Source organism: Emydura macquarii, unplaced genomic scaffold, assembly GCF_026122565.2.
Source record: "Emydura macquarii macquarii isolate MOO-44397 ecotype Brisbane River unplaced genomic scaffold, CSIRO-AGI_Emac_v2 contig_1390, whole genome shotgun sequence".
NCBI classification, from domain to species: domain Eukaryota; kingdom Metazoa; phylum Chordata; order Testudines; family Chelidae; genus Emydura; species Emydura macquarii.
In genome coordinates, this window is record NW_027131527.1 from 11,308,835 (window position 1) to 11,332,912 (window position 24,078).

The following is a 24,078-nucleotide window of genomic DNA, read 5'->3' on the forward strand; positions in this document are numbered from 1 at the left end:
CAGCATTGATACCTCTGAAGAATCCCAGTCCAGGATGACTGAGGAGGACTCTGTGGACGAGGAGGAGGAGGAGGAGGAGAATAGAGGAAGGAGAGTGGGGTATCCATTCTCCTTGAGAGCCAGGACCTATTCGTTACCCCAGAGCAGCCCAGCCAGACACAGGACAGCATTACTGACCGAAATGCTGGGGAAGGCACATCTGGTGAGTGTGTATAGCAAATCACATTTCTGTGGTTGTCCCCACACCAGCTTATTTATGGGGGAAAAAGGAATTTGTATTTTTGTGGGGATGGGCTTCCTGGGTGTTGGTAAACTTCAGCAGAGGGTTACCCCCAGAACAGACTATTTATGTGCACAGGAATGATGCGAGAATCCTCCTTAGATATCTCCAGGAAATTTTCATGTAGGTACTCTGCAATCCTTTGCAGGTGGTTTCTGGGGAGGGTAGCCTTATTTCTTCCACACTGGTAGGACACTTTTTCCCCGCCACTCTGCTATTAAATGAGCAGGCATCATTACGGAACACAGCATAGCAGCGTAAGGGTCATGCCCATACCCCGACGCTTACAGCAAATCTTCCCCTTCCGCCTGCGTTACCCTCAGGAGACTGATATCAGACATGGTCACCCACGGAAGCTTGTGTGACTTTACAGTACCTGACCAATATAGTCAGTGCTTGTTATTCCCCTGCTAGGACGGTATCCTAGACCCCAAAACAGACAATTCCTAGCCATGATATTGTTGGCATGGATGTTAGGAGTTTTGGAATGGGTACTCCTCTGTTTTCTCCAATGACACTTCACCCACACCGTCCTCCAATCCCTTTTGACCACCTCCTCCTAAACCGGTTTTTGGCATGGTAAAGGGGAGCCCAATGATCTTTCTCCTTGGTTAAGTGTGGATTGGGGAATTTAGTGCTACGGAGACTTCCCTATAATGGATGCAAAGGCCCCTTACTTACTATGGCTGGAATGCCACTCTGACCCGTGCAATAGTACTGATTGGTATGCAGGTCTGGCTTTGCCTTGTGAATATGAAAGGGAGTCCTTTTTACATTGTAACATTTATTTTTGTCCATTGGGCCAGCTAACAATGGCAACTTTGTGCATTGCTTGCTTTATAGTGGATACTTCGGCCTTCACCCCAGCTTCTACTCCTGCAGAGGGCCTTTCCTAGATTAGAAAGCGAGGGGAAAAACTCAGGCTGACATGTTCAACAAACTAATGAACACCTCCCATAGCTGCTGACACAAAGCAGAGCCTGGAGGATGTCATTGTCAGAAAAAGTAAACATGGACATGGAAAACAGAACTTCAGAACAGGAGCAGGAGATGTTGCGTATTATGAGGGATCAGTCTGACATGCTGAGGTGTCTAGTAGAGCTCCAGGAAGTGCAGCAGCAGGACAGACTCCTTCTGCAGCCCCTCCAAAATGCTCAATCAACAAGCTGTTTCTTACCAGCCCCCATCCCCAAGAGCTGTAGGAGGAGGTTGAGCAGGGTGCAGTACATGCTCCTCGCCACACCGGTGGAGGGGAGCAGAAAGAAGCGACGGCCCCTTTAAGAACTGCGAATGTACATAGTTTGTGGTTTGCATAGTCACACTTTGTTCTGGATGGCTAAGCAGCCTTATGAAAATGTTAAATTATCTTTCTTTTCCCCCATGGTATCTGATCACCAATAAAACTGTACTGCTTTAAAAAACATTACTCTTTATTCATTGAGAGCTCGGGGATTGTTGGCGGGGAATGAAGGGGAGGGGACTGATCGTGCAAGGTGCGGGATGGGAAGGGAAGGCTCAGCACTGACAGAGACATATATTACAGCAGTTCATTGCAAAAACGGGTTTTCTATGCTTTCCTGAGGTGCAGAGCTCCGTGGTTGGCTCTCAGCATACAACTGGAATCTGGCTGCTCAAAATTTGCAGCCAGCCTATCAGCCTCCACGACCCAACCCTGCAGGAACATTTCCCCCTTTGTTTCACACACATTATGGAGCACACAGCAGGCAGAGATAAAAGTTGGGATGTTGTGTTCACTGAGGTCTAACTTAATGAGCAAACTGTTTAACCTTGCCTTTAAGCGGCCAAATGCACATTTCACCACGATTCTATACTTGCTGAGCCTATTATTGAAACGCTCCTTCTCACTGTCCAGGTGCCTGGTGTAGGGCTTCATTAGCCAGGGGAGCAAGGGGTAGACAGGATCCCCCAGGATCACTATTGGCATTTCAACATCACCAATATTTATTTTTTGGTCCGGGAAGAAAGTGGCCACCTGCATCTTTTTTTTTAACAGACCTGAGTTCCTAAAAATGCATGCATCATGCACCTTTCCAGACCACCCCACGTTGATGTCGCTGAAACGTCCCCTGTGATCCACAAGGGCCTGCAACATCACTGAGAAGTATCCCTTTCGGTTTATGTACTCTGTGGCAAGGTGATCCAGTGCTAAGATAGGGATATGCGTACCATCTACCACTCCACAGTTTGGGAACCCCATTGTGGCAAACCCATCCACTATGTCCTGCATGTTTCCTAAAGTCACTACTCTTCTTAGCAGAAGTCTATTAATGGCCCAGCTCACTTTCATCACAGCAGTTCCCATGGTGGATTTACTGACTCTGAATTGATTCCCGACTGACCGGTAGCAGTCTGAGGTTGCTAGCTTCCACAGAGCGATGGCCACTCGCTTCTCCACTGTCAAAGCAGGTCTCAAGCAAGTATCCATGCATTTCAGGGCCGAGGACAGCTCTGCACAGAGTTCAATGAAAGTGGCCTTTCGCATATGGAAGATCTGCAGCCACTGATTATCATCCCACACCTTCATAACGATGCAATCCCACCAGTCTGTGCTTGTTTCCTGGGACCAGAAGCGGCACCTTCACCAACTGAAGATGTTGCATGACAACCTGCACCAAACAGGAATTGTTTTAACTCTATGGCTTCTAGCAGGGCAGCTTCAGTAACATTGCAATTTTCCATGCTGCCACTCCTGTCTCGGCCTTGAAAACACTGCAGGATAAGTCATGAAGTATTTGTGATGCTCACAATCATAGTACACAGCTGAGTGGGCTCCAAGCCTCTCTGGCAATGGCGTGAGCATGACAGAGACAGGTTTGGAAAAATGGCACAAAAAATGTTCATCTGCTTGTTTTGGAAAGGGTGGGGGGGAAGAAAGCACGTTGCGTCATGGGAGGATGACAACATTCCCAAAAGGCACTGCGGGTAGTTGCACTGTAGGATAGCCACCATGGTACATTGCTTTGACTATCAATCCAAGTGCAACTGGGGGGACACAAACCACTGATTCAATGTGCGTGGTGTGATCATGCTCCTCCGATTCCTGCAGCTTGGTGGGTGAAGGACGATTTAAATTAAATCAACTTCTCTCCATAGTGTAGACATACCCTGACTGTAGTTATGCAAGTTTTTGTGGAGGAACTTGTGTCCATAATGATTTTATAACAGGAAATCTAAAAGTAATTTATTAAAGGAAAAACTTATTTTTTGGGATATTATCTCAGCATCTTGTTTGTTGGAAAATATCAGAAGTGAACATGACCTTGAGGTTTCAGAATTGTGGAATTCTAAAGTTGAAGTTTGAACTGCTCTTTTGCCAAAATCTGTGAAAATGACTGTGGTGGTAAAGTGAACATTTGTCATGATGGTTGAACAAGTATTGATACTAAGGGTATGTCTACACTGAGTAGTGAAGTTGATTTATTTTAAATCAACTTTCACCCGTCGAATTTTAGAAGTTGCAGGAGCATGATCCCACCACACTCACTGCGTCAGGGGATTGCATCCCCACCAGCCACGCTTGGGTCGACAATCAAAGCAGAGCACCATGGGTAGCTATCCCTCAGTGCAACTAGCCACAGAGGCTTTAGGGAAGATTGTCACCTTCCCATGATGCAACGTCCTCCCTCTTCCTCCCTTCTTGTCCCAAACAAACAGTCTAAAGCTTTTTCGTGCCATTTTTCTAAACCCTTCAGGCTCTGCCACACACACGCCATTGCTGGAGAGATATGGAGCCCGCTTAGCTCTGCACTATCATTGTGAGCATCACAAACACTTCACGTCTTATTCTGCAGTATTTTCAAGGGTGAGATAGGGGCCACAGCACTGAAAATTGTGATGTTACTCATAATGCCCGTTTGCTGCTGGCTGTCATGCATCATTTTCAGTCGGTGGAGCGCTGCTTCTGGTTCCAGGAAACAAGCAGTGACTGGTGGGATTGCATCTTTATGAAGGTGTGGGATGATGAGCAGTGGCTGCAGAACTTTTGTATGCAAAAGGCCACTTTCTTTGAACTCTGCGCAGAGCTGTCCCCGGCCCTGAAATGCATGAACACTCACTTGAGACCGGCTCTGACAGTGGAGAAGCGGGTGGCCATCACTCTGTGGAAACTAGCAACACCAGACTGCTACCAGTGAGCTGGGAATCAATTTGGAGTCGGTAAATCCACGTTGGAAGCTGCTGTAATACAAGTTTGCCAGACCATTAACAGACTTCTGCTAAGAACGGTAGTGACTTTAGGAAACATGCAGGACATAGTGGATGGGTGTTCCGCAATGGGGTTCCCAAACTATGGGAGGGCGATAGATGGCACACATATCCCTATCTTAGCACTGGACCACCTAGCCAGAGTACATTCATCGAAAGGGATACTTCTCAATGGTGTTGTGGGCCCTTGTGAATCACAAGGGACGCTTCATCGACATCAATGTGGGGTGGTCTGGAAAGATGCATGATGCGTGCATCTTTAGGAACTCAGGTCTGTTCCAAAAGATGCAAGCAGGGACTTTCTTCCCTGACCAAAAAATAAATATTGGCCATGTTGAAATGCCAATAGTGATCCTTGGAGACTCTGCATAACCCATTGCTCCCCTGGCTGATGAAGCCGTACACCGAGCACTTGGACAGTGAAAAGGAGCATTTCAATAATAGGCTCAGCAAGTGCAGAATGGTCATGGAATGTGCATTTGGACATTTAAAGGCTTGCTGGCACAGTTTACTCACTAGGCTAGACCTCAGTGAAAAAAACATTCCAGCAGTTATCTCTGCATACTGTGTGCTCCATCATGTCTGTGAGGCAAAGGGGGAGAAGTTCCTGTTGTGTTGGGTCGTGGAGGCAGATAGGCTGGCTGCCAATTTTGAGCAGTCAGACAGCAGTGCAATGCTGAGAGCCAACTGCAGAGCACTGCGCCTCAGGGAAGCCTTGAAAAATCAGTTTTGCAGTGAGAACAACTAATGTTTCTGAAAAATCTGTTGTCTTCCCTTCCCATCCCTGACCCATTCCCCAGCACTACGGCACTGCTACCCCTCCACCCCCGGCCAGCGCTAATCCCCGCGGTCTCAAGAAAGAAAGCGTAATGGTCTTTAAAGCAGTACATTTTTATTGTTGGTCGTTTACATTGGAGGGAAAGGAAGTTATTTCAACACTTTGCATGCATTGTAATGGGGCTGTGAGAGGACACAGAGCAAAGTTTCAATGTGCAAACAGCAAACAACACAGTCCCATTTCTTAAAGAGGCCAGTGCCTCTTTCTGCTCCCCTCACCTGGCGTGGAGCACATACTGCACCCTGCTCATCCTCCTCCAACATCGCTTAGGGGTGGGGGCTACGAAAGCGTGCGTGAGTTGAGAATTTTGCAGGGGCTGCAGAGGGAATCTATCGTGCCACTCCTCTTCTTGAAGCTCAACCAAACTCCTCAACATGTCCGACTGATCCCTCATTATGCACAGCATCTCATCCAAGGTTGCATGCTCATGTTCTTGGGCCGCCTTCCTGTTCTCCATGTCCATGTTAATTTTCTCCGATAATGAAATCCTCCAGGCTCTTAGCTCTGTGGCAGCAGACGCAGAGACATTCATTACCTCAGTGAACAGGTCATTCAGAGTTGTTTTTTTCCCCACTTTCTAATTTGCGACAGGCAGTCACAGCGAGAGTAGAAGATGCTGAGCTGAAGGCCGCACTGTCCACTGAAAGGCAAGCAAAGCACAAGATATCCATTGTTAGCTGGCCCCATGGATGAACAGCAATATTACAACGTAAAAAAAACCCCTTTATATTCCCAAGGGAACAGCAGACCCACATACCAATCTCTACCTATTGCAGGGGTCATATCACCATTCCAGTCATGGTAAGTAAGGGACTGGTGCATCCATGTCAGGGAAATCCCCGTAGTGCAAGGTGCAGAAGTCCATAGTTCCCCAACCAGCAGGATAGTTGCGCCCCCCTGACCGTCTCAAAAACTGTTTTTTTTAAAAGGTTTTTTGAGCACAGAGAATGTGTGTGTGTGTGTGTGTGTGTGTGTGTGTGTGGGGGGGGGGGGGGGGGGGGGGTGTGTGAAAATCCCACAGGCGAAACCATATGTGGCCACCTGGTTTACATACCCCAAAAAACATCCCAGGGCAGAGGGGAAAAAATGATTGTATGGAACAGATAGTGCAAATTTGCGCCATCTTCCCTAGGTGACCATGAGTGATATCAGTCTCCTAAGGGTGACAGAGGTGGCAAGGGAGGATTTACTGCAAGCATCTAGGTACAGCCCTGACCCTTATGCTGCATCCCGTGATGATGCCTGAACAATTAATAAGAGAGTGGCGGGGGAAAGTGTCCTATCACGGTGGAAGAAATAAGGCTGTTCTCCCTACAAACCTTCTGCAAAGGATCAGAGTAATTAAATGAAAGTTTCCTGGAGATATCGATGGAGGATTCTTGGAGCATCCCTCTGCACATAAACATTCTTTTCCATTCTTTTCCTTTGCTTAGGTGAACTAACAACGAGGAAGCCCATCCCCGCCGCCACACATTTATTTTTTCTGATTTGCAGTACATACTCACCAGATGTGCCTTCCCTGCCATCTCAGATGCTCAGTGTCCTGTGTCTGGCTGGGCTGTTCCGGGGTTACAAACAGCTCCTAGCTTTCAGGGAGAATGGATTCCCCAGTTGCCTGGCCCCCGTTTTCATCCTCCTCCTCATCATCATCCACAAAGTACTCCTCGTTCATCCTGGATTCCCCTGAGGTATCTATGCTGCATGGTGGCATAGTGGTGGGGTCACCACTGAGAATTGCATGCAGCTCCTCATAAAAATGGCATGTCTTGGTGATGAGCCAGAACGACAGTTCGCCTCCCTAGTTTTCTGATATGCCTGCCTCAGTGTTGATTTTAATGCGGCACTGCTGCACGTCCCTCCTGTGCTCCTTTTCCAACATGCCGCACGGTATCTTTTCATAAATATCTAAATTTCTTTTGCCGGCTCAGAGCAGAGCCAGAACAGACTCTTTGCTCCACAGACCAATGAGATCTAAGAACTCAGGTCAAATCCAGGCTGGAGCACATTGGGGTGTGCAGTCGCCTTGATCAGTTGGCAAGCTCTTTCCACACTGACAAAACAGGAAATGGGAATTCAAAATTTCCCAGGGCATAAGAGGAAGGGCTGTTTCCTGTGTACATGGCCCCAGTACAGCAGAGTGCGAACGTGCAGAGCGGTCATAGAAGAGCATTGTGAGATAACTCTCAGAGGCCAATTACATTGAATTACACTGCGTACCACCTACACTGCTGCTCATTCGATCCAAACAATTCAATTTCAGCACTACGCCACTTGCCAGGGTGGTTTTATTACATTGAATTTTCCCACAATTTAAGTCGACAGAACTGACCAGCCAGTGAAGACGCATATATTATATGGTTGACAGAAGCTGCATTCTGTCAACTTACCTTCACAGTGTAGACTAGGCCCCAGATTAGTAAGAGTGGCAATGTGGTCTGAACACAAGATTGGAAACTTTGAACTCCTGAGCACTAATCCTTGCTGTAATCTTAGATCAATCACTCTGTCTATCTCACTAAAATAGGGGAAAATATCACCCAACCTCATGGGGATATACAGGGGTGTTATCCTGTGCTTTCAGTGCACTTTATAGGGTTCTAATCACTGTTATTCCTGACTGATTCATCAGTACTAGTGGCTACACTGACTCTCTGGGCTAAATTTCTGTACATGGAATTGCACAGGTGTAAGAGCAAAATCTGACTTTTATTCCGTGTTTTAATCATTTCAGTTTCTAGCAGACTCAAAGATTTCATGAATACCTTTCAGCTATCAACACTCTGAAGGGATTTTTGGCTTCGTTTACAAGCCTGAACATTTTAATTGTTCTATGAAGTTTCTGTTTAAGTTTATGCTTTCATTGTATGTACAGGATTTATGATGATAAAGTGTGGATTAATCTAGTTTATTATAAATTTAAAATTTTTGTTCATGATAACAAATGTTTCCCTAGTGAATTAATTCTGTATCTTCAGCCAAAAACATTCCTGTTCTTCCCCCTCTTCTGGGTGGACAGCTATTTGAAAAAGTTCATTTGTAGCTTGATTTACTTGGAATGACAAATTTTTTTCTACCCTGCCCGTGCTTAATATACCACTTCCTAGACAGCATCTATATCCAATTAAAAATCATTGGAAATGTGCTGCCTGTATTACACGATGTATCCTAAATTTTTTAGTTAATAGAATGTTTTAAAGTAAAGATAACAGAAAAAAAGATTTAAGTGCTTTATAGTTTTTCCAAAAGGGAAGTATACTTACAGCTGCTTCTCCTTTTGGGAGATTTCTTTCTGCAGGCTTTCAGATTTACTGATACATTCTTGTTTAAATTTCTCATCTTCATTTTCAGCTTCCATTTGAACCTTCTCTGCTTGCTGCAATCTGGTGTAATTCAAATCAACTTTGGGTAAAACTGAGGCTAGAACTAGGGTGTAAAAGGTGAAGACAAATAAAAGAAAAATGGGGAAATAGAAACATTTCTAAATAAAAACAAAGATTGGGAGAAACTCACAAACTCAAATGAAAGAGCCACACAATGTCTAGAAATCTAGCCTCTGTTTTTCACTACAGCAAGAAAAGCAGTTTAAGTCTTCAAATTCTTTTTATTTTATGTTCACAATTAACATATGCCATCAAAGCGTAACCATACAGATTTTATAATTGATACATATTGCTCAGTGCTCTAACTTCAAGCGTACATACATGTGTTACTGTGGGAAGCATTTTTACAAAAACTGTAGACGTACACTAACTACTTTGTCTATACTAAATGAATCAATAAGATAATGCGTGTTGTGCTGGAATGTCTTGACGCAATACAGCAAGAACACAGCTGTAGTAAGACAGCAGAACACACCCTACAGCGTCTTTCTATACTTACAGAATAACCACTACCACATAACATTATTAAATAAATTTAAATAATGTGTATTAAAAATCATATATTCTTACACTCGTTAAAAATAGCTCCATATGATAAACAAAACAAATAAAACTGAATAAATAACAGAAGTCAGGCTTTCATTTAATCTTTCCTTTTGATTTTCATGCGGTTTTACATTCCTGTTTTCGATAGCCCTATCCCCTCACTAATACCTCACCAATGCATCAAGGTTTATCTCCCTTTGAACCTGTCTTCAGCCCAAAAACAATGGGGCTTAAATTTAACTGAAAGGTAAAAACACAATAAAAAACCGTACGTTACTCCATATTCAACTATTTTGTTGGGATATACAAGGGAGACTGGATTAAAGTAGCCAGTAAAACATCATTCAGAGCCTCATCCCAACTGAGGTGTCATTTTACGATTGCCTCTTTTGTTCCTTCTCAGATCTGGTCTCCACCTAAAACTTAGGTTGACCTAGTTACCTTGCACTCAGGGAGTGTGAAAAAAAATCACACCCCTGAAAGATATAGTTAAGCTGACCTAAGCCCCAGTCTAGACCTAGCTACCACCTCTCAGTAAGGTGGTACCCTTCTGTTACTGTAGAAAGTGTCTACTCTATGGCACTGCTACAGCACCATAGCTGTGCTGCTGTAGCATCTGTAATTTACACAAGCTCTCAAAGTGTTGCTGAGAGAAAACTCTGAGGAGCTCTTCCCTCAAAGCTTGGCTTGAATCATCACTTCCCAGGTGAATGTAGAGTAACACACAACTCCCAATTTATTATTGTTAAATGTAAAATTAAATGAAAGCTTTACTGGTCCTATCTACACTACAACCATAACCATGTTAGGGAGCCTGGCTACTAATGTTTGATAACATAGTGTGCATCTACACTTACCATCTTTGGGAAACTGCCTACCATTGCAGTGCTACCAGACAACCAACGAGAGGGCTCATACAGACAAAGCATCAGCTTTACTAGACATCTCAGCAGAGTTAGATTTCATGTTAATAAAAGCTCCAGTTCCCCATCTATGCTCATGCTATCAATAGTGAAGCTGCACAGCTGGGACAGCTACCAAAAACTGACAATGTAGAAATGACCACAGACTGGGCTTTAACTATGTTATTGTAAAGCATTTGAATTTAGCCAAGGCATGAAAAACTGTCAAGGTCCACTCTACACTACAATTTGTTGTAATCAAGTTCCTTGATGTGTTTGTAGTTTTAATGTAAACAAGTCCAAAGTGGATGGATACAAGAAGGGAGAATATTGGCCGACGCATGGTGAGCATGCGCACCCACATATGGAATCCACATATGGACCAGCACTCAAAGAAGAAAGGTGAAAGGCTAAATGAAACAGGAAAGCTAAAAACATCACTAAGACCCTCTCTAAACTACAGCTGAAATCGCATTAGTACAATTTCCAAGCCCAATATGGACATGGATTATTTTTTTTCTGAGAATCAAGCTATAGAATCTATATCTATACTAGCAGCTTGCAAACTTTATTGCTGTAATTCACACCAAGTGCAACTCCACTAGGGAAGCAACTCAGACATTTAAGAGCAGATCCTCAGCTGATAATTTATATATCATCTGAGGATCTATCCCTAAATGTCTGAGTCCTGCCTATGCTACACTTTCCACCATTGCTACCCCTGTTGGAGTTATACAGGGGGGGATTATAGCTATGAAGTTTGCTAGCGTAAAGAAGGCCTTCCTGCCTTATAGGCTATAGTTCTAGTCATATCTGGGTTGTATTCATGACCCAGTAGCTCTGTTAAAACATCTTACACTCTGCTCTATGCTAGCAGACTGAACTGTATTTTAGCTGTGTGTAAGAGTCCTACAAATACAGAAGAATTTTGGGTTTTGTTTTTGTAAAGTACAGACAGAACCAACAACACATTTTTATATGCTGTTCTAGCACAGTTCTCAGGAAAAATACTTTTGTCTATGTTACTCAAGAAAATGATGCTACCAGCAACCACATTAAAAGAGCTAATAGCATGTTTTCTGGTATAGAGAAGCCCTAAAAGTGCAACAATAATAAAAATGTATTTTTTTTATTAATTGAAAGGGGATTTATTTATTTATTTATTTATTTATTTAAGTGCTATAAATAAGGGCTGAGGGAAGATACTAGAACTGGAAGAGAGTGTCAGGGTAATGTGAAATCAGAAATAAAAAGGCAGCTATCATTTTTAAATAAACTTTGTATTTAATATTAAAATGGAGTAAAATGATTAAATAGCATTAGAAAACTCTAGTTTCTGATTGGTCAATAATATTACAGTGTTTTTTTATTCTTTAGGGGGAGAGGAGGAGAGAGGGCAGAGATGATGTTATTTTGTAAAACAAAGTAGATCCAAGCTGTAACATTGTGTCAAAATCACTAGTGCTTTCTGACCAATTATAATTCAGGACTTTCCAGTATAATTTAAAAATATTTAAGATCAGAACCCTTTTTTTTTTTTTTTTTTACAACCAACTCGTACAAATTTTACTCTATCAATAGCTAAGTAGCTTTCAGAATGATATATCTTTGACAAGTTTGTATTGGTGCTGTGCTTCATTACTGGCACATTTCACAAATGTCATTGCAATAGTCCTAGTTTGAGTTAACAGATCTTTGTCACTTCACGTATGTAATGGATAAAATCAAAGACAGATAAAGATAGCAAAGTTCAAAATGTAAAAATTGGGATAAAGGAAAAAAAAGAAAGAAAAAAGAGGAAAAAGGATGTCAATAAAAGAATATTCATGTCACTAAATCTTTTAATACATAATTATGTTTTTCATAAGTAGCTTTAAAAGAAAACAATGGCAGGACATGTTAACACCAACATGACAGGGCTATGGATATGTTACATTTTACAATTACGAATATTAACACTGCATATAGCCTATTCCATTTAAATAACAGTATGACTGAAGCGCACAAATCATATCTTTATATTATGTAATAAATGTATAGTAACCACAATATAAACTTACACACTACTGGTATTATATCATTTCACTAATCTTTGGTGTAAAACTCATGTGTACATCTTTTACAGTAAGGGAGTTTCCAAAGTAATTAATGTAAGCTTTAGAATCTTGGGTGCTGATCCACAACAGCACTTAACACAAGCTTAGCTTTAAGCATGTAAGTAGTGTTCCTTAAAATTAACCATGTGCTTTGGTGGATCAAAGACAACATTAAAATACAATACAGAGGTAACAATGAATCAGAATTCTGTAGTGGCCATCACTGAGCCCCGTAGCTGAAAAAACAACCTTGGGTGCAGGCGCAGAATGCCAGCACCAGTGAATCATGAAAGACAATTGAGAAAGAAAGGCTTGATTTATGATTGTATTTTTTCACTTTTACAATAAATCTACTTGTTTGAAAATCAATGGTAAAACACTGGTTGCAATTCCAGTAGAAGATGCTTCTTTAAAACTTCCTACTGAGAGTTAAGTTTCAGTGGTAGCTGTGTGGGAATGCAATCAGAGAGGCGGAATGAATGCGGAAATGTAAATAAAATAGAGGTGGATGCTGTACCTTTGTTCCAATTGTTTCATAGTTGCAGTAATTTGATTGGTCTTATCCTCTAGTCGACCAATTATTTCATTCTTTTCTTTCATGGCATCTTCAGAAACCTGTTTTAAATAGATTAATACTGAAGTATGTTTTATATTAAACTATATTTTTTATGCTTTTGTCCATTCTCTTACAGAAAATATTTGTAATACAGCTTTGGGATTTGTTTGCTTATTTGTTTTTTAAACATTCCTATCTAAAAAAAATAAAGTACTATTCAAGAAAAAAATATCTAAGCACAGAATTTAATTCTAAAGAATAGTTGCATTTTATTGGATTTTCCAAGTGTACACTCTATTTAATATGTATTTTTCATTTTATTTCTTTTAAATATCATTTTTTTTGCCAGTCTACTAAAATTCAGTACTGATTTTTTTTAAATAGCTCACTATACCCATAGCAACACCACCTACAGGCATTAATTTTAGTTCACACAGAGGTCTTCACTGGCCCAATCCTCCAAGGTGATAAGACCTTAGCTCTGTACCAGAAGAACAGCTAAAATTACTTACTGACATACTTGACTACTTTAATATTTTAACCAACCTCTGAAAGCTGTGAACTCCCCTGCTTCAAGGTCTAAATATAGGAACATTACAGACATTAAATCTAATTAATATCACCACGCTGAAGTCTCAAAACACAGATTAAAACAGAAGAACAATGGATCTCTGACAGATGTTCTGCACAAACACCAAAAATAATATTAAAGAGCCTTCTTCTACACTGCCTCGCTTTATTTTACTAAAGACAGATCAGAGCTCTCTCTTTTCTTTTTTTTTTTTTTGTATTCCTGTTGTGTTTTCTACACAAAACATTTATAGGTAGACAGCGACATCTTGGTCCACCCGCCTACTTGTCTACACTTTGCATAGTGTAATATCATCTCTCTGTGCACTTAATCTTTTTCTCAGGACTAACTGCTATCGCTGCCTTTGATAGCTTGTTGCACATATAAAAGTTAGCACACAGTACTTTCTCTTGAATTTCCTTGGTTTTTGGTCATTTTTAGTTGCAGTTTGAACTCTGGAATCTGAAGCCTGTTACCCTCAGACATATTTCTGTGGCATTGCAAAGAATGTTATAGCCCTTCTTAATAGTCTCTTTTCTAATTAATATGAATCCAATTATCCTAATTGATTTTCACAGTTATAATTCTCAAAGCCGCTTAAACATCCTCACTATCCTCCTTTACTTTTCACAATTCCTTCATCGTTCTTTTTAATATGGTCCCCCAAATGGAGCACAAAACTCCAGGTATGATCTCATTCTCTTTATGTACGCTATCATGACGATCACTTGTGCTCTATTCCTCTATACGTCCCAGTGATACTTTAAAATGACTGCCATAAAACCCGCTTTGTGTGAATGCAGTTAACTTATTTAGACAGCATGTAAAGAAAGAAGAAGAAGAGGGTAGAAATAGAGAGCTGAGCTAAAAAAGCAGAGCAAAGAGCAAAACTAAGAAAACAAGAGTTAAATTAATATATGGCTGAAAAACTATCAGTTTTCTGAAGCAAATACAGTTTTATTGCTATACTGTTTCAAATGTCATGAGAAAGGTAACATGCACTATTTCAAAAGCCATATACACCTGATAGTTATACTTCAAAGACATTTCAACAATTTAAGAATGTTCTCTTTTACCTGCAGCTTTTGGTACATTTCTATGTTAATTGCTTTAACTTCATCTAGCTGTTGTCGAAGGCCTATGAGCGTGTCTTGTTTCTCATGAATGTCTTTCTCCAACAACTTCATTGCAAGTTCTATCTCATGTTTCATACTAACTTGGACCATTAGCTCATTCTCTCTATCCTACAAGTTGCACAAAAACACATAATATACTCTGTCAACACAAGCTTGGTAAATAGCCATGCAACATTTTACTTAGTATTTCTCATGCAAAACTCACATATGACACTGCAGGTCCTACAGTGCTGGATCTTTCACCCCCACAAATCTCTACCTTCTGTGAAATTTGGCAAAACAAATATTCATTATGTAAACATTACACTCAGTCATATATTATGTGACTTGTGTTCATTTGTTTTTATCTTAATAAAAGCCACCTCATTTTATGCAATATCATTAGTTTAATTTCTTATAAGTGAAATAGTTAATTTTTCATTTACAATATTAAAAAGTCAAAAAACAATAAGCATTTCTACTTATGGAAAAACATTTAACACATGTATATAGGAAACATTCAAAATATTGATGATGGCTAAACATTTTAAATTAACATAGCTGCTAAAATCCAACACATTACTCATACAAAAATCAATATTCTTCCTAATTATGCTTAGTGACACTATTGTTAAGGAAATACTAATATAATGGCTCCAAGTTTTCAAAAACTTGAAACAACATTTTCATGAGGTCAGGGAAACAGTTTGGTAGATTACTGGCAGCACACATCCCCTGGAAAAAAGGTAAAGCTAGAAGTAGTCAAAGTAATATATTAAAGAGACAGTAAACGTTAATCTTGTCAAGGTTTACCGAGCACATTTTAAATATACTCACTTGCCGTAATTGTGATTCTTCTCGAAGTTGTCTGCGTGCTTCATTGTACATTTCATCCAGACCCTGTCTTGAATGTTTGTAAGTTTGAAGCTCTGCATCAACATCCACTTTGGTTACCTAGGCAGAAAAACAAGGTTACTTACCAGTAACTGATGTTCTTCGAGATGTGTTGCTCATGTCCATTCCTCTATAGGTATGTGCACACCTCCGTGCACGGTTACCCAGAACATTTTTCCCCTTAGCAGATCCGGTAGGGCTGGCTCCAGCGCCCCATGGAGCCCCATGCACATGCTGTAGTATATGAGGCACTGCCGGCTCTATGCCTGCTCAGTCCCTTCTTTCTACCCACTCCAGCAGGGGGGAGAAGGGGTGGGTTGTGGAATGGACATGAGCAACACATCTCGAAGAACATCAGTTACAGCTCAGTAACCTTGTTTTCTTCTTCGAGTGCTTGCTCATGTCTATTCCACTATAGGTAACTAACAAGCAATACCTTGGATGTGGGTCGGAGTTACCGGTGAGCTGCCCTCAGCACCACTCTGCCAAATCCCGCATCCTCTCTCACCTGCTGAACGATGGCATAGCGGGAAGTAAAGGTATGAACCAACGACCAGATGGCGGCTTTCTGGATGTCCTGCAGGGGCACTCTCTCCAGGAAGGCTGTAGATAAGGCTTGAGCTCTGGTTGAGTGTGCTGTGATGGTTCCCGGAAGTGGCACCCTCGCCTGCTCCTAGCAGAACTTGATGCATGATGTAATCCATGAGGAGATGCACAGGGTGGAGACAGGTGAACCTTTCATCTGGTTGGCCACTGCGACAAAGAGCTGCGTCGACTTCCGGAATGGCTTTGTATGCTCGATGTAGAAGGCCAGGGTTTGTCTTATGTCCAACAAATGCCATCTCCTCTCCTCCTCTAAGCGTGCAGTTTGGGAAAAAACACGGGGAGAAAAATATCTTGATTACAATAAAATTGGGAAACCACCTTGGGCAGGAAGGCTGGATGCAGCTCAACTGTACCTTATCCTTATAGAATACTGTGTAAGGGGGCTCCGAGGTCAAGGCCCTAATCTCGGAGACCCTCCTAGCTGAGGTAATGGCCAGCAGGAAGGCTACCTTCCATGAAAGCATGAGCAGAAGGCATGAAGCCATAGGTTCAAAGGGGGGCCCCCATGAGTCTCGAGAGGACCAGGTTGAGATGCCAGGGAGGCACCGGGTCACAGACCTGCGGATAAAGCCTCTCCACCCCCTTGAGGAACCTGACCGATATGGGATGGGAGAACAGCGATCACCCCTCTAGCGGCTGATGGAAGGCCGAAATGGCCGCCAGGTGGACCTTCAATGAGGCCAGTGCCAGACCCTGGAGCTTTAGCTGGAGCAGATACCCAGGATCATCTGTACAGGCGAGAGGCTGAGTGGAATGCCCCGGGACTCAGCCCAAGAGGTAAACCGTTTCCACTTAGCCCGATACACGACCTGTGTAGAAGACTTCCTGCTGTCAAGCAGTACTTGCTGGACCTGCACTGAGCAGGCTCTCTCTCCCTCTGTCAGCCACAGAGCCTCCAGGCTGTGATGTGCAGCGAGTCCAGGTCCGGGTGCAACCGACGATCGTGGTCCTGGGATAGAAGGTCGTGCCGCCTCGGGAGCTCCATGGGTGGGGCAATCGAAAGGTCCAGCAGCATGCTGAACCAGTGCTGTCTCGGCCCGGCCAGAGCGATGAGTATAAAGTCTGCCCTGTCCCTCTTTATTTTCAGCAGGACCTTGGGCAGGAGCGGAATGGGCGGAAACACGTACATGAGGGTCCCCATCCAGTCGATGAGGAACGCATCAGAAATTGACCCAGCCTCGCGACCCTGGAGCGAGCAGAACCTCAGACACTTCATGTTCCAGGCCGACGCAAACAGGTCCAGCTGGGGAACTCCCCACTTCCGGAAGATCATAGCCGCCACCTCTGGATGTAACGACCAGTCGTGGCAGGACAGAAACGACCTGCTGCGGCGATCACCTCATTGTTCCTCACTCCTGGGAGGTGAGAGGCCCTCAGGTGGAAATCGTGCCTCACGGCAAGGTCCCACAGACGGATAGCTTTCTTGCAGAGGGCTGAGGAGCGTGCCGCGCCCCTGCCTATTTATGTAAAACATGGCTGCGATGTTGTCTGTCAGCACCTGCACCACTGTGCCTGTCAGGAATCGAAGGAACACCTTGCACGGTCGGTAATGGCCCTCAGCTCCTTCACGTTGATGTGCAGGCGCCTCTCCTCCCCCAACCAGAGCCTTTGAGTGCCTAGGTTGGCGCTGATATGGGCTCCCCATCCTACATCCGAAGCGTCCGGAAATTAGGGTGACCAACAGTACCAACTCTCTGAATGGAACTACCATCATCACTGCCATGGGAGTCCGCCACCAGTTTAGGGAGGTTAAGATGGGCGGGGGAACTGTGACCACCCAGTCCAATGGGTGTTTGCTCGGAACATATACCGAGGCCAACCATGCCTGAAGTTGTCTGAGTCGCAGGCGAGCTAGTCTCACTACGTACGTGCAGGTCACCCTGTGACCTAACAGCTGTAGGCAGTGCCTGGCTGTTGTTGTGGGGCACCAGTGCAGCTGGGAGATGATAAAGACCATCACCTCGAAACATGGCTGAGGCAGGAAGGCTCTGGGCTGAGAAGCCCCAGTTTGTGGCACAGAGAGCAAGTGAGGGTCACGCTGTCCTGCACTTGGGACCTGGACCTGCCTCTGATCAGCCAATCGTCCAGGTAAGGAAAAATTTGCATACCTTTTCGTCTCAGGTGGGCAGCCACTATGGCCATGCACTTTGTAAACATCCTGGCACCCAAAGATAGGCCAAAGGGCAGGGCTGTAAACTGGTAGTGGGAGCTAGTCACCAGGAAACGAAGAAAGCGCCTGTGGCTGGGAAGGATAGACACATGAAAGTATGCGTCCTTGAGATCGAGAGCGGCACACCAGTCTCCTGAATCCAGGGAAGGAATTATGGAAGCTAGGGAGACCATGCGAAATCTGAGTCGTTTGACATATTTGTTTAGAAGACACAGATGTATTTTGTCTTGGGGATGAGGAAGTACCTTGAATAGAACCCTTTCCTCCTTCTGCCTTGAGGGACCATTTCCACCGCTCCCAGACTGAGGTGGGTGTTTACCTCCTGTAAGAAGAGTTGTTCGTGAGAGAGGTCCCTGAAGAGGGATGGAGGGGGAGGGTTGTTGGGGAAGGGTACATGTAAACTGCAGGGCATAGTCCCCTGAGACTATCCCCAGGACCCAATGGTCCAAAGTGATCTTTGCCCATTCGGGATAGAAGGGCTTTACCCTGTTTAGGAAGGGGCGGGGTAGATTCAGGAGAGCAGTCGGGGTGCCACCCTCGGGCGCACCATCAAAATTATCTTCTCTGGTTGCCCAACCTCCTGGGGGGCCCTTGCTGGGGAGCTGAGGATGAGCTGGGGGGCCAATTTCTCCTTCTAAACTCCCTATTCCTATCCCTAGAGGGTTAGAAGGGCCTGGGCGGGGGCCTGAGGGAGTTCCACAGGTTGAAATTATATCTGCCCAGGAGGGCCTGATGGTTGGCAATCCTAAACTGAAGCCTTGTCATGGAATAAATCTCTCTCTGAAACAAGTCCAACTTCTTATTGTCCTTGTTCTTGGGAGTTGACCCTGGCTGACCTTGCCTGTCTCGCTGGTTAACCGCATCTACTACCAGGGCTCCCGGGGCAGGGTGTGTGAACAAATACTCAAACCCCTCAGCCGGAACGAAATATTTCTCCTTGGCCACCTTTAATGTAGGGGCGACCAAGGAAGGGGTTTGCCACAGGGCCTTTACAATCTTAAGAATCCCTTCATGGACTGGGAGGGCACTCACGCTGGGGCAGCTGCTGCCAGCACATTAAAAAGGCTATCTGCGGCCTCTTTTAGCTCCTCCACCTCCAGTCCCAAGTTGGAGGCCACCCTCTTGAGCAGCTCCTGGTGTGCCCTAAAATCCTCCAGTGGCGCAGAGTGATCCCGGGAGAGTACCTCATCAGGTGAGGAGGAAGAGGACTGCAGAGGTGCAGCCTGTGGGTGTGCCCGCTCCTGGTGAAAGGTTGTACCCGCTGAGGTTCCCTCCAGGGGATCCGACTCCTCGTCTGAGGAGTGGTGCCGATAGGCCTTCTCCTGTGCCGGAGGCATGGACTGCACCCCCGACGATTTAATGGACTGGGGCCCTGGCCCCACCTGGATACCCCATGGGGCCCAATAAAGCCATTGTTGTGGGCACTGTCCCTGGGCCTAACCCAGGGCTAACTGCACCACAGACTCTGATGCTTTGTGGGGGTGTTGACTCCCCCCTGGGAGAGCCCGAAGCATCCTCGGAGTCAGAGGCTCTGGATCAACAGTGCCGTGTTTGTCCTCGGTCCCGGGCACCCTTCCATGCTGGGGACTGCCCTCTTGACGCCTCCAACCTGGAGGACGACAAGGACTGTCTCCGTCGCTGTGAGTGGTGCCGACGAGTGAAGGCGCACTCCGAAGAGCTAGAGGTACCAGAGCGTCGTCTTGGTACCGATGATTTCCGCTGCCATTTGCCCTGCGGCTCTGCAGACATCTTCAGTGATCAAGGTAAGCACCGTCCCGAACTCCTTGGTACCAAGCCAGACTCCGACAACCTTGTTCTGCGCCACCTCGGTGCGGGCGAACTCATTGATGCAGGTCCTCCGACAGCGACCGGATTCTGTGTCGTCTAGGTATGGGCAAACTCCTCGGTGCCGGGGATCTGGAACGGGAGCTGTCCAAGCACCACCTGGCAGACCTCGACCGGTGCCGCCTCCTGGCATACGCTGCCTCCAGTGCTGGGGAGCGACATCAGTGCCAAGAGGGAGACTCCACGTCCCGTGCTGGGGCAGGTTGGCTCGCCGACGCCGACCTGGAGCGACTACTAGGGGAGCGGCTCTGCTCTACCCTTGGAGACCATCTGGTGGAAGATCTTCCTCCCCGTACCAGGGATCTCCTCCGCTATTCCAGGGGAACCAGCGTGGGCTTCCCTCGTGACACTGGCCCCTCTCCCTCAATGGGAAGGGGGGGGCGCAGAGGTGGCATAAGCAAGGCCAACAAGACTCTTGCTGCCTGAAAAGCCTCCGGTGTCGACAGCGTCGGCAGAGGCACTCTCCCACTCCCAGGAGTCGGGGGAGGCTCCCTGACTGGAGATTCAGGCACCGAAGAAGTCTCGACGGACCGGGTGCGGTGTATCTCCGTACTCGACCCCACCCATACCGTCGGCGCAGGTGAGTGTCTGCACTCCACATGCTGCTTCTTTCTCTTTGGTGCCGGTGATGTTGCATGGTGCCGAGTCGAGGGTGACGCCGACAGTGCACTCTGTACCGAAGTCATGCTCAGTACCGAGGCAGAGCGGGTTGGCTCGGATGCTGGGCGGAGTGCTGTCTCCATCAACAGGGCTCTCAACTGGATTTCTCGGTCCTTTTGAGTCCTCGGTTTGAAATCCCTGCAAATCTTGCACTTGTTCTTTCTGTGGGCTTCCCTCAGGCACTTAAGGCAGCAGTCATGGGGGGTCGCTGAGCCACAGGAGGCACACGGCTTGAAGCCCGGCGACAGGGGCATGGCCCAGCCGCTCAAAGTCCCCACAGGGACTGCCTTATCTCTAACTACTCTAAATATACTTAACAACTACTTAACTAAATAGAACTAAACTTAAAATATCAAACAAGTCCAAACAAGTGGAATAGTACTTGCTGAGAGCAAGGCTAGTTCCAGCAACTGTCACAGGCAGAAAGAAGGAACTGATGGGGTGTAGGGCTGGCAGCACCTCATATACCATGGCATGTGCACGGGGCTCCAGGGGGTGCCAGAGCCGGCCCTTCGGGATCTGCTAAGAGGAAAAAAGTTCCGGATAATCATGCATGGAGGCGTGCACACACCTATAGTGGAATGGACATGAACAAGCACTTGAAGAATTACAGATTATCCGGTTTTCATTACAAATATAACAATTGTTATAATTAAATGTAATTAATTTGTGGAGAGAAAAGTTGCTTAAATTCACAATGGATTATGTAAGCATACTGAACCAACAGACTCCAAGATTGTCTATGTTGTGTGTTAATCAGTTTTAAATTGAGAATTACATTTGAGCATAAAAACATAAACCTTGTGAAATTAAATGAATTTACTGCAGACTTGTGATTCAACAAGTTACTTAGGCACATGCTAATATTAAGCATGTGAATAGTCCCATTGACTGTAAGGAGACTACTCACATGGTTAAAATTAGGCATGTGCTTAAATATGATGCTGAACTGAGACCCAGAAGAGTTGAGGTACAATATTTCACCAGGTCTCTGAGTAATCCCAGAAGCATTTAATTCACACATTCAGTTATTTAATTATCACTATACAATCGTCTCTAAATTACCCAGAAATATTTGTCAATAACTGAATCTAGAATTATTCTGTTCAGAGTAATAGAGGATGTACAATATGCCAGTCCAACACAAAATATTGTTTTCTGAAAGGTTTTCAATAAAGTATTACCTTAACCACTGCAAACAGAAAGTTGTAAAATCTTAATCAAAAATCAAATCCAAAACGTAAAAAAAAAATCCTAAATATTTGTTTAGAATAATAAAATAATGTAGATTGATTCCTACAATATTTAGATAAGCTTTATCATAAGATATAATTGTAACATATCACATAGGCCTACTCCTTGCCTAAAACTCTTTGAAAGCAGTCCAACTATTTGCTCAGATACAGTTACCGATATATTCAAATGACAAGAAGCCAGACAATGTATAATTATAGTGAATTCACATACCTCTATATGATGCTGTGTTTTCATTAAAATAAGTGTGTTTTCACTTCTTAATTGATGATTTTCTTCCTGAAGTTTAATTATATTGTTTTTTGCTATTGCTAACTAAAAGGGGGAAAAGGGAGACAGTGTATGATTATCTGTGTGAACACCAAGAAAAACAATTTTTTTCTAATGTGTGCATAGCTAACATATTGTGTACTCTAGTCTCAGTGTGCTGAATAGGGGATCTATTTAATGTGCATGGACGACTCCCATTTATAGTAGGAGTCACATAAAGATGTGAGACTAATACATCTAAATTAGGACCACCTTTTTTATTTCACATCTCTTGTACAGAGGAACAGCTTTTCAGTATTACTCTATTATAGCTAAAGGATCCATAATCCCTTTTTTCCCCTTGTTAAAGTTCTTATGTACACTTCAATTTAAATGGATGTATTTTCTGTTTTTAAGAAGTTTCTCAACATGGACCTCCAGATATACTGTAAGCAGCATCATACACAAGCAAATGTCCTGGAGAAGTAAGGATAAATCTGGGACACCGAGGACTAGGAAAGTCCTAGAGTGTGATAGAATAAAGATGGGCCCCAGCAGAGTACTTCTGGGCCTCATAACTTAATCCTGGGATTTAGGCAGAAGGCAAGTCAGAAAGGGAGGACAGAGCAGAGGATTTGTAAGGGATTGTGAGAAGTATACATGCTGTTCATTATCTGGATTTGTTCACATCCCGAATAAATTAGCCTCCTCAATTGCTAAATGTAGAAATATCACATTTTCCCCATTTATCTTTCAGGACAGTTAAGAAACCAGAGGAAAAACTGCTCTTCCTCTCCTAATCCTAAAGATGTTATTTACTTCAAGAATTAAGACATTGGAAAGTACAGGATGTTAAAAAAACCAAAAACAAACAACCCGCACAGAGAGGCAGACAAATATATACCTGCATATTGTGAATGAGCTTTTAGAAAAAAAGAGTCCCTTGGCTTGAGCTGAGACAATTGTACATTGTCTTCTCAACTAGAGCTAGATCTCTGTTTAATAACTAGTGCCAATGTATACTCTGTGGATTGGTAGCCTAAAGAATGCCTTTACGCAGTGGTCTCCACAAACTGGAACTGACAGTAAGTCCCAGCACCTTTAAGGTAGGGATCTTCTATAAACTCTTAAACCCTGCTGTGAAATCGCAGTGTTTTACAGCATTTATTTTACTAACCCAATAGTCCACTGGGATAAAGCTGACCACAAGCCGCAACAGCCATTGTGTTATTTCTTCAGATTGAGTCAAATGTAGCTGAATATATTAGGCAGTGTTTGAAAAAGTTAATTAGACTGTACTTGTAGAAAAAAAAATCATTCACCACTGGTTAAAAAATAATATTTCACATTACTAAGAAACGATACCTCTTCAATTAGTTTAGTGTTTGACTTCTCTAATGAATCAACTCTTGCATGAAGGCTGCTGACTGTGCTACTGAAAGTAATAAAGAAATCAACATTCAATATTGCACCAAAACTCATACGAACAAGCACAAAAAGTTTTATGCCAAGCACTAAGTGTACTGGCAACAGTCAAGAGGTCTGCGCTCATTATTGCAGTTGGAAATTGTTTCTCAAAATGTTACAGATTAGCTTTCTTTAATGAATATTTATGTAGTACCCTCACCTTCCTCCCTGCAACTCTCATCACTATCAACAATGTTCTTATCATCCCTGCCACTCAAACCCATGACTTGGGTGTCATCTTTGACTTCTCCTGCTCCCTTGTCCTTCACAATCACTGTGTCCAAATTTTGCTGCTTTTTCCTCAGTAAGTTTTCCAAGGCCCTCTCTTTGCCTTTTGCCATACAATTAAAACTCTTGTCAAGATTCTCAGCACTTCCCCACCTTAACAACTGCATTCTATGCCTCCCTGGCCTACACTCCCCCCT

General features: G+C 43.9%; 1 protein-coding gene across 7 annotated transcripts in view; it reads right to left on the reverse strand.

Annotated features, from left to right (window-relative positions):
• Positions 1-24,078, reverse strand: part of RUFY2 (RUN and FYVE domain containing 2) — an 80,618-nt gene that overhangs the window by 21,666 nt on the left and 34,874 nt on the right. For 2 of the 7 annotated variants that reach the window (XM_067552627.1, XM_067552625.1), the window contains exons 8-14: positions 23,552-23,621; positions 22,151-22,252; positions 15,346-15,462; positions 14,735-14,791; positions 14,470-14,637; positions 12,784-12,881; positions 8,603-8,722 (exon numbers count right to left, since the gene is read on the reverse strand). In XM_067552627.1, the coding sequence (XP_067408728.1) occupies positions 8,603-8,722; positions 12,784-12,881; positions 14,470-14,637; positions 14,735-14,791; positions 15,346-15,462; positions 22,151-22,252; positions 23,552-23,621 (732 nt within the window). Of the gene's footprint in view, positions 1-5,394; positions 5,983-8,602; positions 8,723-8,929; positions 11,872-12,783; positions 12,882-14,469; positions 14,638-14,734; positions 14,792-15,345; positions 15,463-22,150; positions 22,253-23,551; positions 23,622-24,078 lie in introns of those variants that run through there. The other 5 variants (XM_067552630.1, XM_067552626.1, XM_067552628.1 and 2 more) reach the window with 5 other exon arrangements.